The 16,937-nt window shown below is 41.3% G+C and overlaps 1 protein-coding gene across 5 annotated transcripts in view; it reads right to left on the bottom strand.

Annotated features, from left to right (window-relative positions):
- Positions 1 to 16,937, bottom strand: part of METTL9 (methyltransferase 9, His-X-His N1(pi)-histidine) — a 47,091-nt gene that overhangs the window by 27,623 nt on the left and 2,531 nt on the right. For 4 of the 5 annotated variants that reach the window (XM_012464714.3, XM_012464715.3, XM_021672300.2 and 1 more), the window contains exon 2: positions 3,912 to 4,102. In XM_012464714.3, coding sequence (XP_012320137.1) covers positions 3,912 to 4,102 — 191 coding nt within the window. Of the gene's footprint in view, positions 1 to 3,911; positions 4,103 to 4,262; positions 4,308 to 16,937 lie in introns of those variants that run through there. The other variant, XM_012464716.2, reaches the window with a different exon arrangement.

Genomic DNA, 16,937 nt, shown 5'->3' with positions numbered 1-16,937 from the left:
TTTTCTAGCTCTCAAATTCTAGTTTATCTAGGGCAGGGATTCTCAACCCTCTTTTAAGCAGCAGAACCCTTCCTTTAAATAAAGGGGAACTCACAGACAACATAAGATCCTAAGAGAGCTGCTGCTGTTCGAATGAGGACGGGAGCCCAGGAGCTGTGGCCAGCCCACTCCTAGGCCTTTCTCTGCAGCCTGAAGCAGTTCCTGAGGCACTTCCTCCTCAGACCCTGGAAAACAATTTGGGGACCACTGGTCTAGGAAGTGGGAGGGAAACCTGTGCTGTGCTGTACTGCTGCTCTCGGGAAACAATCATAAGGTACAATATGTTTGCTGCTGCTATATGGTGACTGGAAAGATGCATTCAACATGGTGCCCAAGGTAAGACCGGTTTTAGGAAAAAATACAAATAATGGAATTTATGTAACGAAGTCCCCCTTCCTTTTCCCATTAAGGCTATAAGAGAATTTAACCAAGCTTACAGTAAATCTTCTGCCCCACAGAAATGCTAAAAAATTGGAGAGAGTGGTTGGGCGCGGTGGCGCACACCTGTAATCCCAGCACTTTGGGAGACAGAGGCAGGCAGATCACAAGGTCAGGAGTTTGAGACCAGCCTGGCCAACATGGTGAATCCCTGTCTCTACTAAAAATACAAAAAAAATTAGCTGGGCGTGGTGGCAGGGGCCTGTAATTCCAGTTACTTGGAAAGCTGAGGCAGGAGAATCGTTTGAACCCAGGAGGCGGAGGTTGCAGTGAGCCAAGATCGCGCCATTGTACTCCAGCCTGGGCAACAGGGCAAGACTCCATCTCAAGAAGAAAAAAATTGGAGAGAGTAAGACCTCAGAGACCACAGAACATGATGCTACCAACTACAACTGCTTACCAAAGAAAATCACGTCTCATAAAAGACAAGTTGTTTTAATCCTCAATTGTTCATATGCTACATTAAGAAAATAAGCAAATCTGAACTTGCTGAAGTAACTGCACAAAATTTAACACAGAAACCAGAGTCACAGCAGAAAGAGGCTACTTGCAGCATGGCTAAGGAGAGGCACATTTCAAATGCTGATGCTGACTTACCACAGGACCAAAAGTAAGTCACAAAATAGTTACTCTGCTTAAATTTTCCCACCTCTAAATAGCATGCTTCCCAAGCCATCTCCTTGGGATGTGAGGAATCTCGGCAAGATAATCATAAAATTTTTGAACTAGAGGTCACCTGAGATCAGAGCTCACCAAATTCATCTGACTGATCTACATTTAAAGGCACTAGAGGCTGGGCATGGTGGCTCACGTCTATAATCCAAGCACTTTGGGAGGCTCAGGCAGGAGGATCTCTTGAACCCAGGAGTTTGAGACCAGCCTAGGCAACATGGTGAAATCCTGCCTCTACAAAAAAAATACAAAAACTAGCCAGGCATGGTAGCATGAGTGTGTAGTCCCAGCTACCTGGGAAGCTGAGGCAGGAGGATTGCTTGACCCTGAGGAGGTCAAGTCTGCAGTGAACCATGACTGTGCCACTGCACTCCAGCCTAGGTGAAAGAGCGAGACCCTGTCTCCAAAAAAGAAAGAAAGAAAGGCACTAGAGAGAGGGGGGAAGTGTTGTCCTATTTCCAAAGAATATTAGCAACAGGGGCTCTACAAAAAGTTAATATTGTCAAAAAATAAATCAAAATCCATCAAGCCCAGTGTTTATCAACCAGGATTGATTTTGCCCTCTAGGGGACATTGAGAGTAGACAGGAGAGTCTCCAGTAATCATAATGACCTGGGGGTACCACTGCCATTTAGTGAGCAAGGCCAGAAAAGTTACAACTTCCTGCAGTGTGTGGGGCACTCGCACAACAAAGAACAGCCTCACCTAAAATACCGAGCCCAATACAAAGTTTCCCATAAACACATACCATGCAGAGATATGATCCTTTAATTTTGGTTTAACTTTAGTGTTTAATAACCATCCTAGGTTCTCTGGTCACAATCTAAGTTCTCTCTAGACTTAGAGGGGAAGAGGTATGCCTCTTCCTCATAAAATAAACTCTGGAACAGCTATTAAGTCTTTCCTTACTTGGCCTTCTCCTTTCCAACATAAAGGAAGTTTGATAAATTATCTTAAGTTAATTCAAGACGGTACCATAGTATAATGATTTCTGTAAGAGACGGCCACCTGTAGTAATAATCTCCCACTACCATGGCTGGAAAGGTACTGGTGGGCCCTTAAATTTAGTTTTTAGCTGAGAATGGGACACAGGATAGGAAGGATTGGAAGCAGGGTGGGTATTAAAAGAAAAAAGCAGACGAGTTATAAGTTAGGGAAGCCAAAAGGGGTTTGTTAACTGCATTGCCTCTTTGATCAAACTGTGAAATTCTAGAGCAGGGAATTTTAACCACGGTCTTATGGGTAGAGGAAAGGGGAAATAAAAGTTTGAACCCCCAAAATCATATGCAAAATATTAAATGTAAGCATTTTTTGAAGAGAGGATTCCTACCTTTTATCACTTTCAAAGAGCTACAGGACCCCAAAAAGGATAAGAATCTCAGCTATAGTGACTCGTCTGAATTCCAAAGGAAGAATAAATGGTATAGAACAGAAATTCAGTCTAACCAACTTAAGGAACAAAATATCAATCCGAGTTGTAGCAACTCAACTACCCATATAAAAATAACAACTGTTTGCCAAAGCAGATGTATGGCAATTCACATAAACAATGAAGAAAATCAAGTGAGAAACCTTAAGAAATGGCTTGCGGTGCCTAAAAACATATTTAGGGACCAGATGATACAGTGGGGGATCCAGACTATCAGTAGAAACTGGCTCCAAACCTCAAGGGAAAAGAAAAGTGGGCCCAACCAGTGGTTTCAGTGGTCCAACAGGCGTTTAAACATTGAGCCCTGCTGCTTTTCTCTTTGGCATTTTAGATTCTAGGGTCTTGGAGTGCTTGAAAATTTGGCCAAGAAAGGATATTCAAAAACTCCTAAAGCTTTTTCTATGGATTTATATGAGGGAACCCCTCTGAGGACAGAGAATTCCACAGTAAGTTTATAAAATTCTGGTGAACCTAGACATTATTTAAGAACAGATGCAGGACTCTTCACTCAAAATTAGCCATCATCTACTGTTGGGCTAATTAGGTCTCCCCTAAAAAACTTGTTATTGAGAAGTATGTTTAAGGCAAAGATCTTACTCTTCAGACTAAGGGCACAAGCACCTCAGCTTCAGGGCTTGGTTCCAGGAGTCTTGCTGCTTTGTGGTCCAGAACCAGCAGCATTCAGCATCACTGGCATCATCTAAGAGCTTGTTTAAAAATGCAGACTCACTGGGCGCAGTGGCTCCCGCCTGTAATCCCAGCACTTTGGGAGGCAGAGGTGGATGGATCATTTGATGTCAATTCGAGACCAGCCTGGCCAACATGGTGAAACCTCATCTCTACTAAAAATACAAAAATTAGCTGGGTGTGCTGGTGCACACCTGTAATCCCAGCTACTTGGAGGTTGAGGCACAAGAATTGCTTAAACCTGGGAGGCAGTGGGTGCAGTCAGCCTGGGCAACAGAACAGGACTCTGTCTTAATCCAAAAAAAAAAAAAGCAGACTCTCAGGCCTAGCCCCTGACCTACTAACTCATAATCTGCATTTTAATAAGATCCCCAGGTGATTCCTGTGTACAACAAAGCCAAGAAGCACTACCCTAAGTAACTCCCCGAACAAATACACATACTAATGAGGCTATCTGTCACGGTGAATTTAAAGGGCAGAACCACAGAAAGATAGAATGCTGGACCAACTGCCAAGGATTCTGACTAGTATAAGTATTGTAGCTCAGTTGATCAACATGGTGAAAAAGATATCTTTCCTTTTTTTTGTTTTTCCTTTTGTAAACCTAAAGATAAAGAAAAAAAATAAATGTCCAAGATTCACTTACCCATTGATAGATGTTCTAGACATAAACAGGCTAAAAACAGATGACACAAAAGAATGATATAATTGGATAAATAGCCAGCCAGATTTCTCAATGCTGTTGTTTAAGAAGATCTGTGTTCCTTGATCAAGGTAACTCTGAACAAAGACAGCCTGGAGTGATTCGCATAATTTCTCTCTGTTGCACACGTACCACTAAAAAAAAAAAAAAAAAAGAAGAAGAACAAAAATTAAACACACAAAGTGTCACTTAAGAAATCCAAAAACAAAAAACCAGAAGACTAAATCAAATCTAAGATTTCTAAATAATACAATCTCATAATTTGAGAATAATCATTTCGTATACTCCTATCACCTGTAAAATATAAAGTACTTCTTCAGACATGACTTCTTATTTAATTCTCCTACAGCCCTCAAGGTAGGTAGGAAGGATGTAAGGGTGGTGAGGCTTTTGGGTCTTCAGCTTAGTAGGCAGCAGAACCAGACCACAGCTTAGGCACTTGGCCTCCCAGCCAAGTGCTTTAGTCACTGTACCCCTGAGATCTAGAAAGCTCTGCTGGCCTCTCCTTCACTGAGATTCAACATCAGAAGGCAAACAGCTAGCAGCATCCTTGTTTTTAGATAAGAAAACAGTCACATAATCCAATGCCTTAACTCAAAACCACCAAGTAAACCCAAATGGCAAAGTAAAGCAACAGAATTTAACACTCCAGTGACCAGATTAAGTTGCCTTTCTTCTTGTGGGCTATTTAAGAGACCTTTAGAAATCTTGAGATATGCTCTACAAACAGGTCATATGACATTCTTACAGGGGCAACATGCACTCAAGAAAGATTAAGAAGTTACTTAAGGTTACCGCAATCAATGAGAAGACCAAGTAGTAACATGCTAAAAACCAGATTTCCAGGAATTGGCTCTAACCAGAATTTACATTCTAGAACAAAATTCAAGTACTTCACCTGTAGATGAAATTTAATCTTTCATAATAAATGAGTTAGCAGGGAGGTGGAGAAGCAGACTGGACATCAGCTTTAGCATCAGCCCCACAATCAAGTCCTGGCACTGCCCTTCCTACATAAGCTCAGACAAATCACTTAATCTCTGAGCCACCATTCATTTGTAGACTAGAGACGTCACTGTTGCCTATCCTGGTAAGGTACTATGAGGATTAAAAAAGATAATGTAGGCAAGTCCACAACATAATACAAAGCACACAGTGAGAATCCTACAATAATAATAGCAATGAGATTCCCCTAACATGGCCTGAGAAATAAGAATAAGCCCATTAAGTACAATGATGAAACTACAAAGTACATCATTTACTATTAATCCATTATCTGCCATGAAACACAAATTTTTCCCAGTAAGTCAACTGGCCAAGAGTAATTTGCTTCCCCCTGAGAAGTACAACCTTTTATCAGCAGTAGGTGTCCTGTAAGTGCTTGCACAATTAATTGGTGGACCAAGTTCATAATCATCCTAAGCTTACTAAATGTTCAGTGAAATCTTGAGTAACATTTCTGATGCTAACGTTAAAAGGAACTAGTTACAAATCAACACAAATAGGCAAATTAAATTTCAGAGATTAATCATTTTACAAACTCTGTTCCCTAAACTGGGTAAACCAAGCTTTTCCAGTTGTGGACTGATTTGTACTAATTTGCCATTTCAACACAGTTATCAAAATTGCTTGGACTTTATATATAAAACTATTTTTATTTTTCCTACCCTATATGACAAGCTATGAAGCTTTTTACATTCACTGCCTACACTTTTTTCCCTTGGTCTAAAAATGTCCTTGCTTAATGATTTTCTAATTCTTAATACTTATTGTGCCTAAAGTTATGCTCCAGTGCAGGTCATAAACCGTTTTTTATTATACTCGTGACCTCCTGGTGCACATTCTGAACTCTGTAATACGGAGGCCACTCTGACTTTTATTTATTTTTTATTCTCTGAAATGGCTAATCAAGATGAAAGCCATTGCCTTGATAATAGGCAATCAGGTACATTCTATTAATGTGGATGAGAAGTCATTCGAGTGAAACAGAGGAGCTAAGAATTCCTTGGCATCCACTTGTAAATGGACTAGAACAACAATGGATTCTGACTTCCAGAACCGAGCAGGAACTGGTACCATTAACTGCAAATAGTGCTTTCAAGTGCCAAGAGGAAAACTCAAGTTTTTAACAGCATTTTTCTCAATTCATCGACATTAACACGTATGGTTGAACCTTTACTGCTACATAGATCTTTCAGGAAACTGCTTATTGAACAGAATGTGTTACAGAACAAAAAAAGCAAAACCCTTCTCTTTAAAAAGAAAGGTGAAATGTTTATCTTTTCTGACCATTTGCATGACACAAATGTCGATTTCACAGCAGCCTTGCCAGAAAGTGAAAACAAGCCAAATGTCCATCAAATGGTGAATAAACAATATGTGATAATAGATCCATATAAAATAATAGTATATTCTGCCATACAGAGAAATGAAGCACTGCTTCATGCTTCAACATGGATGAACCTTGACAACATTATGCTAAGTCAGATAAGTCAGTCACAAAAGACCACATACTGTATAATTCCACTTATGTGAAATGTCTTGCATATGCAAATCCAGAGATAGAAAGTAGATGGCAGATTGTGGTTGCCAGGGGCTGGGGAGTTGGGACAATGAGGAGTGGCTGCTAATGGGCATGAGGTTTCTTTTGGGGGTGTGAAATGTTCCAAAATTAACACTGGTGATGGCAGTACAATTCTGTGATTACACTAAAAATCAATGAATTGTACTCTTCTAAAGGATAAATTTCATGTATGTGAATTATATCCCAATAAAGCTGTTTTTCTAATGCACACACACACCCCTAAATGTAGGTGGCAGTTAGATCTTCCAGAAATTAAAAGTGGCCTGAAAACATAAGTAACCTAGCAAACCTCTTTAAAAATGCAAATTTTAAATGCAAATCTGATCACATTACTACCCTGCTTCACAGGAATCTTACGATAACATCCAAAATGCTTAATATGGCTTACAAGGCCCTGCACAATTTTTGTCCATTCTGTGTCCCCAGGCTTACCTTATGACATTACCTACAAACCCATGACCCCTGGACCCTCACTCCATCACACTGTTCTACCCTTTCATTCTTTTCCTGGAAGGCCCCTTTCCCATGGCTGTCTCACATGATATTTGCTCTGCTCCTCACATTTCCCACCACCTAACCCACTCCCTCTTCACCTGGTTCATTGAACTGCAGCCTAAATATTTCCTAGGTATATTTTCCCTGAAAAAGAAAATATACCTAGGAAAGGCTAGGGTAGGCCCCCTGTTCTAATACCCTTTCATACATCCGATTTGTCCCTTTGGTAATATTTACAATCCCTGAATTGAGTAATTGTAGACAACTGCATGTTCTGTGTCTATCTTCCCAGGTGGATTGAGAGCTTCATTAAAAGGAGAGAAAATGAATGGCTTCAATGTCTGGCACTGATACAGACAAATGATTATATGTTCATCAACAGGCAGTCTAAACAGGTAGGATTTGGAGTTTCTAACAAAATCCTAGAGGAAACATAAGGATAACCACAGAGACTGCTGCCATGGGGTTTCTGTAAATTTCTCAAACTCTGAAAGGCCTTGCTTAAATCTAATTTTGCAAACAGTGGTTAAAGCTACCCACTTACCACAAAATTGTATTACCACAAGCAAGGAAGCAAGCAATGAAGGAAGACACCAACTGAGCACCTATCATGCACCAGGCACTGAGCCAAGTGCTTTACATTTCATTTACCACCTTGCAACTTCTGAACAAATGGGAAGCCTGGGGTCCCTAAGCAGCTCCAGCTGATTCAAGCTCCTGCTCCAGGTATGCGCTGTTTTATAAGCGTTTCTTTCAAAGAAGCTTCTCTTAACTCTACCCAGTGTGTCTGCTAAAGAAAAGAAAGCAGGACTATCCTGCCAATTAAACTGAACCAGATGTGTATAGAGAAAATATAATCTGACAGTAACTAAAGTCCTGTAAGCCAGGGTTTCTCAACCTTCACACTACTGACATTTGGAGCTGAATGATCCTTTGTTATAGGGGCTGACCTGCACATTGTAGGATGTTCAGCAGTATTCCTAGCGCTTACTCATCAGATTCCAGTAGCACTACTCCAAGTGACATCCCAAAATGTCCCAGGCATTGCCAAATGTCCCCTGGGAGGCAAAATTGCCACTGCTTGAGAACCCATACACAGGCTTACCCACAAAACGTCACTGTATTGACTCTCCAATAGTGTTTCCCACTACCCCAGCTTAATTATGGTCTAGGGACTTCAGCTGATTGAATTAAAAGATGGACTCGATGGCCTCAGGGAACTTACATTCCAGAGGGAAAATAAAATCAGAAACCAAAGGAAAGAAGTAATGTGACTATGATCTTGGCAAAGAGCTTCAGAGCCTTAAAGGAGGAGTCACCTTGCGCTTAAGGTGAAATACCAAGGAAAGGGAAAATCAGCATATGAACCCCCTGTAACCCAATGGGCAGGCCACCTGGTTTCACCTCTCTCCAGACAACTCAGCTTAGATAAAAAGCTACGCTGGGCTGGGGGCGGTGGCTCATGCTTGTAATCCCAGCATTTTGGGAGGCCGAGGCAGGCGGATCACCTGAGGTCAGGAGTTCAAGACCAGCCTGACTAACATGGAGAAATCCCATCTCTACCAAAAATACAAAATTACCCGGGCATGGTGGCACACGCCTGTAATCCTAGCTACTCGGGAGGCTGAGGCAAGAGAATCACTTGAACCCGGGAGGAGGAGGTTCTGGTGAGCCAAGATCACACCATTGCACTCCAGTCTGGGCAACAAGAATGAAACTCTGTCTCAAAAAAAAAAAAAAAAAGCTACGCTGAGCTGGCAGCACTGTGGCTTGTCTGTAGGCTCCTGTGTACTTTCAAGCAGGCGAGTTCTTTGTTTGTTTGGTTTTTTTGAGACAGAGTCTTGCTCTGTCACCCAGGGTGGAGTGCAGTGTCGCCCAATCATAGCTCACTGCAAACTCTGCCTCCAGGGTTCAAGTGATTCTCTCCCAAGTAGCTGGGATTACAGGCGCCCACCATGCCGCCTGGCTAATTTTTGTGTTTTTAGTAGAGACGGGGTTTCATAATGTGGGCCAGGCTGGTCTTGAACTCCTGACCTCAGGTGATCCACCTGCCTCAGCCTCCCAAAGTGCTGGGATTACAGGCATGAATCACCAGGACCGGACGCAAGCAAGTTCTTTGAACGTGTGCTCCTCAAAGACTACAGAGACAAAGGTGCACAGGCAAGCACAAAGTACTATGCTTGTTAAAGTCACATACTGACAGGACTACGTGCCAGCTCCACTATGAGGCTGGACTCCTTGGCTGGAGTCTACCGTGTCTGAAAAAGCATCTTATTGGCATCTGCCTTTAAAGCTCATTCAAATGTTGTTTGATCTAAATAAACAAGGAAATCTTTTAAATGACAAACTCTAATCAAGTGAGCATGATTCCATTCAGTAATCTTCTTATGCCAAGTACAAAACAGGATGTGATAACTAAACATAACATCTGAAAATTACACTAAATAGCAATATTCTCCCTACTGGCAACATGACTACAAAGATACTAATAACTGGCCAGGTAATAAACAGCCAAATCAGGTGGATGCCAGGCGTTCTGAATACATGTCTGACAATATTAGCTAACCAAAGTGATTAAATATTAGATCATATTGTCTTAAAAATTTCCTGGCTGGCCACAGTAGCTTACACCTCTAATTCCAGCACTTGGAAGCCGAGGTGGGCAGATCACTTGAGGTCAGGAGTTCAAGACCAACCTGGCCAACATGATGAAACCTTGTCTCTACTAAAAATACAAAAATTAGCCAGGTGTGGTGGCAGACACCTGTAATACCAGCTACTTGGGAGGCTGAGGCAGAAGAATCACTTGAACCCAAGTGGTGGAGGTTGCAGTGAGCCCAGACTGTGCCACTGCACTCCAGCCTGGGCAACAGAGCAAGACCCGGTCTCAAAAAAAAAAAAAAAAAAAAAAATTCCTCAATAAGCCATGAATTCCTCCTAACATTATATAGCCCTGGTTGATGAATCACTCGTTCAAAGTAAGAATGCAATTTTCCTATAAAATTGTATTTGCTTATCAGCCCAAGGAATATGGTTAAAAGTTTTTCTGAAATTATTTTTAGAGTTTATCAACTAATCAAACCTGTAATATATAAGTATTTTTTCCCAAAATACAAAGGATTTAAGTACACTAATAGAGTCAGAAAGTAATAATAAAAAAGGAAACCAACTGATTTTAGATAATGTAAAATAAAAAATAAATATTTGTCTTTGTCCCAGGTTCCTGAGAGCGTTCCTAAAACCCTTAAAGAATCTCAGGGTGCTAAGAATATCTTTTGTATGCTAACAAGATGACTCCTGATAGTGGTGGGAGACCCAGATAGCTTCAGGATGGGGACCAGGTCAGGGATGTAAGATTTAAACTTTCAGTCCTACCTTCCAATCTCCAAGGATGGGAAAGGAGTTGAAGACTGAGTCCAGTCATGCCTACGTAATGAAATCCCTAAACTACAGGGCCCTGGAAGCTTTTGGGGTGCTAAATATATTGATATGCTGGTTGGGTGGCTCATCAGAGGAAAGTGAAACTCTACCTCCCACACCTCAAGATATGCATCTCTTCTGCTTGGCCATTCCCCAATTGTAGCCTTTATAATAAACCAGTAAACCTAAGTGTTTCCCTAAGTACTATGAGTCATTCTATTATATGAAATTATGGGGTAGGGTGGAGGTAGAGTTGTGGGAACCCCCAACTTTGTAGTCAAGTTGGACAAAAGCACTGGTAGCCTGGGGACCCAGGACTTGCAGCTGACCTCTGAAATAAGGGCAGTCTTGAGTTAAGGGACTGAGCCCTGAACTCTGTAGAGCATGACCCTAACTCCAGGTAGTTAGTGTCAGAACAGGATTGAACAATTAAACACTCAGTGGGTGATGAAAAATTAGAGAATGGCTGATGTCAGAAAAAAAAGACAACACATGTAAGAATCTTTTTCAACTTTAAGCCTTATAAAAAGCATGCACAAACCAGATAAAGGTCAGAACTCCCAACAAGTGTCCTATTCTCGTCTAATTCACAAACTGCAAAATCTTCAACTAGTATTGTGCAAACAGCTGCCTAACTTCAGTGTCTACACAGAGGCCTCACTAGAGTGGGAGCAGTTTCCTATTCAAAAGGGAAGCCTAGGCCAGGAGCAGTGGCTCACACCTTTAATCCCAGCATTTTGGGAGACTGAGGCAGGAGGACTGCTTGAGGCCAGGAGTTCAAGAGACCAGCCTGGACAACACGGCAAGACCTGTCTCTATAAAAATATTTAGAAGCTACTCAGGAGGCCGAGGCAGGAGGATCTACTGAAGCCAGGAGTATGAGGCTGCAGTGAGCTATGATTGTGCCACTGCATTCCAGCCTGGGTGACAGAGCAAGAACCTGCCTTAAAAAAAAAAAAAGAAGAAGGCAAGTCTATTTTTACCATCCCTCAGACAACACAAGGTTTACTAGGAGGAGAATCATGAAGCAGTAGAAAATGCGTTGCCTTGAAGCCAGACAACGCTGGGTGCAAAGCCCAACTCTATCATCCATTAACTCTGTGCTGTTGAGCACGTCTCTCATCTCTCTCAGCCTTACTCTTTCGTATGTAAAGTGCGGACGGTACCACTAACCCCCAAGAGTTCTATGAGGACCACTGGGGATAACATATTTGAAGTGCCTGGCACACAACAGAAGGCCAGTAACTGTTCATATTTCCTTCCCCTTTCTCTCCAAGGCAAGGGCTGGTCAGAGGAGAAACAGAGTTCAAGGGAATGCCTAAAAACCACACTGTACATCTGGGCATCCAGCCATTCTCAAAAGAAATGGGTAAGCAAAGAACCAAGGCATTCAGTGCTACCAAAAACAATCAGAAAAGTTCCACTGCTCAAGGTCTATGAACACAGAATCTTTTCTACTACAGGGGTGGCCAGACCAACTCCATCAATACTGACCTTGTCGGCTAAGGACTCAAAATTCACATTCTAAGATTTTGCAATGTGATCAACTCAGTCCAGACATTTCACCATGGACACCTTGCATTTAAGTACAGCATAGGAGTAAATATTCAGACCATTCACCATTTTCCCACAAACGATATAAACTCAACCCAATAACCTCTTTACGTGAGATTTCAATGTGTAGTGACAGGCACCCTCATATCCATGAGGGGAATCAATTTATACAGATTAAATTGCTTCAGCTTTGACTTAATAATAAATTACTGTCAATTCTCTGCAAATACTAAATACTCCCTGTTAGGATTGGATAATCCTAAAATTTTAACAAAGCTTCAGAGAGTCTACCCAACAGAGCTTTCTACTGGAAGCTACTAGGGTCTTTTAGGGCACCTTCAAGGGGAAACATAAAGACTCCTGGTATATCCAGCACAAGAAAGAGATCCTAGTGTTCTGTGAAACTGAAGCAAACACTTGCTGGGGTTTCAACATAGATTATGAGGAAGGAAAGAAATCCTTTCCGAAGTCTCTTTGGTATTCAGCTGCAAAGGCTTCCAGATTCTCCAAAGCAGTGCAGAGTAGGACGCCAATCCATCAGTGTCCATCTGGCTTAGCTGGCTGACTATCCTTGAAGCATTCTTAACTCATGCCTCACTCCAGGCCTCTGCAAGGTAAATGAGGGGTAAGAGGACAGGAAACACTCTGTCCTGTGCACAGTGTTGGACTCTGGCTATGCTGTCCAAGTATTTTTTTCATTTGGGAGTTAAAAAAAAAAAAAAAAGGATTTCAATTCTGTCCTGAATTAATCATCACTTGTGGCATAGCACAGTTTTGAGCTTATATAAGAAAGTGAAAAAATAAAATAAGTCACAGGTATACACATACTTGCAATTTTAAGTTACACCTTAATAATTCTGGATATTGAATATTATCTGTGCTTTTTAAAAACCTTGCAGAAAGTCACCTGGAGAAATTGTTGTGGTTTGGTTCAGCGAGTTCTATAACAATTTTTTCATTCCATCAATTGAGAAGTTATTGAGCGGCTATTATTACCAAGAACCTGGGGCCTAAGGGTCCTTTCAAAGTTTCAGTAGCTCAATAATAGTTGCATTAAATTTAAGCACTAGGTGCAATGCATCAAAAAGAATAGATCCTAAGTTTTTTGTTGTTGTCTTTTTAAATTCTGAGTCTGCCAACATTGAAAAGTAATGGTATCTACTAGTTTCTCACTGCCCTGGCTCTATTTCTTCCCAGTGAGTCAATCTACCCACCCTGCAACCTGTGATTAAGAATATGATGTTGGAGGCTGGGTGCAGTGGCTCACTCTTGTAATCCCAGCATTTTGGAAAGCTGAGGGGCGGTGATCACTTGAGGCCAGGAGTTCAAGACATGGTGAAACCCCGTTTCTATGAAAACTACAAAAATTAGCCAGGTGTGCTGGCACACATCTGTAATCCCAGTTACCAGGAGGCTGAGGCACGAGAATCGCTTGAATCCAGGAGGTGAAGGCTGCAGTGAGCCAAGACTGCACCACTACACTCCAGCCTGGGTGACAGAGTGAGACCTTGTCTTAAAAAAAAAAAAAAAAAAGAAAAGAAAAGAAAAGAAAATGCTGTTGAATAAGGAAGCTGAGTTTCTCTTGGAAAAATTATTTATTCTCTAAGAAGCCACACAGTAAATGTTTTTAGGCTTGCAGGCCATACTGTAGCAAATATGCTGCTGTTGTAGCCCGGGAGCTCACAGACCACAGTTAAATGAATGTGGTAGTTCTCTTTCAAGAAAACTTTACTTGTGGGCTGGGCATGGTAGCTCATACCTCTAATCTCAGCACTCTGGGTGGATCACTTAAGGTCAGGAGTTCAAGACCAGCCCAACCAACATAGTGAAACCCGTCTTTACTAAAAAAATATAAAAATTAGCTGGACGTGGTGGTGTGCACCTGTAATCCCAACTACTCAGGGGGCTGAGACATGAGAATTGCAAAGGTTGCAGTGAGCCGAAATTGGGCCACTACACTCTAGCCTGGGTGACATAGCAAAACTCCATCTCAAAAAAAAAAAATTAAAAAAAGAAACACTTTATTTGTGGACACTGAAATAAATTTGAATTTCATAAATGAAATTTCATGTATTAAAAAATGTTATTTTGATATTTTATTGGTAACCATTTAAAAATGTAAAACTATTCTTATTTCGTAGACTGTAATATTAAGTCTGTGAGATCAGTCTGGCCTCCAGGCCACTTCCCTGCTCTAAGTGAAACCCTGCTTCTTGCTTGCCCAAACTGAAATATAATCCCAGTTTTGAAGCTAGCACACCAAACCAAGTTACTAAAATGGCACTGCTATTACAATTTTAGAGCAGCTTTAGCCCAAAGGAGCCTTGCATCTCCAAGCTATACTAACAAAACAGCAATTTTTTTTTCTTTTTTTTTTTTTTGAAACAGAGTCTTACTCTGTTGCCCAGGTTGGAGCACAGTGGCGTGATCTCAGCTCACTGAAACCTCCGTCCCTGGGGTTCAAGCAATTCCCTGCCTCAGCCTCCCGAGCAGTTGGGAATACAGGTGCCCGCCACCATGCCCAGCTAATTTTTCTAATTTTAGTAGAGATGGGATTTCACCATCTTGGCCAGGCTGGTCTTAAACTCCTGACCTCATGATCTACCTGTCTCGGCCTTCCAAAGTGCTGGATTACAGGTGTGAGCCACTGTGCCTGGCCCAAAATAGAAACTTTTAATGAATAAACATTTCCCAAGATCTTTTAACCACAGAATTCTCCATCATAATTTCTTAATAAAATAACCAGAAAGAAAACTTGCACTAAGTATGGTTCAATCAAATCCACAACCCTACTTTTATGCAACGCCAAAAGAACCAGATGTGGCTAGCTAGGGAACTCACACACCCAAATGAACACTTAGAAGACCCTGTATAAAACTATTAATCTGAAGAAGGAAAAACAGTTACAGTTACTTCACAAGCAATGAAGTTATAAGGCAAACCCAGGGTCCAGGAATATTAAGTGGAAAACAAATGATCAACTCAGTCACAGTGCAGAATGGACAGTTTCCTACTTTATCTCATGGTGGTTTCTACACACCTTTCTTCTGTTCATTTTAATCTTCATTCATGGATGATTCTTTTCATAATATGAATGTATTCATGTCAAAATAATGTCTGGATTCATTATTGTAAGGAAAAGAGTTCACCCCTCCCCCAAATATTCAGAAAACACCATGTTAAGTCTTCACCCTAAAGAAATTATCTGCTGAATTGTTAGTGAAGGGATTCATGCACTCACACCCATAGAATATAAATATGGTTTCTGAAATAAATATATCTGAAACCAGTATCAGTTTTCATTAGAACCTAACAGATTCAGCTTTAAAAAGGTACACAATTAGAAAGTATCCTCTGCTGGGAGATACTGAGGCTATGTCTACAGCTGCAATTCCGCCTCCATACAAACCACAGTGTTTAAATAGTGTTTCAATTTTTAAAATAAGTGCAATTCTTTTATGAGCACTGAAAACATACCAAGTTGCTGAAGTAGAGGTAATCATTATAAGTGTTATCATAATTACCAATAGCTGAGAGACTCAACCATAATTCCACATCAATGGAAATAAACCTCTTTTTCTCCTATCCAGGACCTTATTTCTATCAACCGCTTACACATGTTAAAAATGACATTTCTAATTCATTGTCTACACCATTGTTCCATACGTGACATTCTGATAACTGTACAGTTAACAGTACCGTACTTTGAGTTGTCTCCATAAGAATGAACTAGTTTAAGTAAATAATCCATAGGAATAAATGTGGTTTTGCAATTTAAGTTTACGTACATTCCTAACAGTATCATACAAGTGATCAATTATATTGATATTGCCCCTAAAAAACTGCAATGGCTGGAGGCTTTCAAAAAAATTTACAGAAATTTAGGATTCCTTTAAAAATAGAAAAAAAAAAACCGCCCAATATAAATATTACAAACTAAAAACTAAATGCTACTTTTCTAAATAAATTGCTCTATCTCCTTAGATAATTCTCTACCCTCATTAAAACACATGAAATCAACCTGGGTGTAAATTCTTTGAACACCTGGCATAATTAAAAAAATAGAAAAAAATGAGAAATATATGAAAATGATGAGACACAAGATGATATGGAAAATAATTAGTGCTCTCCGGAAAAGCAAAATGCACTATAAATGCTAGCTATGACAAGCCAACACTCTGGCAGAGTTCAAAAGCCTCTTTTCAATGAAAGTAACATTACTGCAAACTATGTTATGGTCAAACACAAAATATCTCACTTAATTCTACAGTTAGCCTGTACACGTTTAAGTGGCACAGACTGAGCTAATGAAAAGCCCATCTACCCGGTCACAGCGCATCGTTCACGATGCATAACTACAACTCCCTCCCGCCCCGATCCGTTTTAAAAATCCTTCCCGTAAAACTTGCATCATCTTCCTCCTTATCACACACAACCTTTCCAGCCCGCTGACTAAATCCAAGTTAAAAGGAGATCTCTGCTAGGTAGGAGGGGAAGGTTCTGTAGGATGGGAGCGACGACCTGTCAAACCCATTTTTTAAGTGCTTAAGGGGAAATGTCACCCGAATCACCCCGGAGAGTTCAATGGCTCGCAGTGTACGGTTACATTTCTTTATGATCCTTTGTATGTTCTGGGATTCAACGAGACAAAAAGAGGGTCTGGCTTTTAGTTTCGTTTCTCGGGGATAATGGATCTGGCCGGGTCTCTTCTGTCCTAGGCCTCGGGGCCAAGCGGGCACACCCTGCCACGCTCTGGCCCCAAAGTTCCCCAGTCCCGCCGCCGGGCGCCCGCAGTCACCGCCCGGGACCCAGGAACAATGCGGGGCTCCGGGGCGCTCACGCTCGGGCCCAGGAGGGGGAAGGGGAGGCCATGCCCCGCCTGCGCCGCGGAACAAAAGGCGCTCGCGGGGCCGGGG

This window comes from Aotus nancymaae, unplaced genomic scaffold (assembly GCF_030222135.1).
Source record: "Aotus nancymaae isolate 86718 unplaced genomic scaffold, 86718_ANA_hifiasm-v0.15.2.pri h1tg000049l, whole genome shotgun sequence".
Taxonomy (NCBI): domain Eukaryota; kingdom Metazoa; phylum Chordata; class Mammalia; order Primates; family Aotidae; genus Aotus; species Aotus nancymaae.
This window is presented reverse-complemented; position numbering and strand designations above follow the sequence as displayed.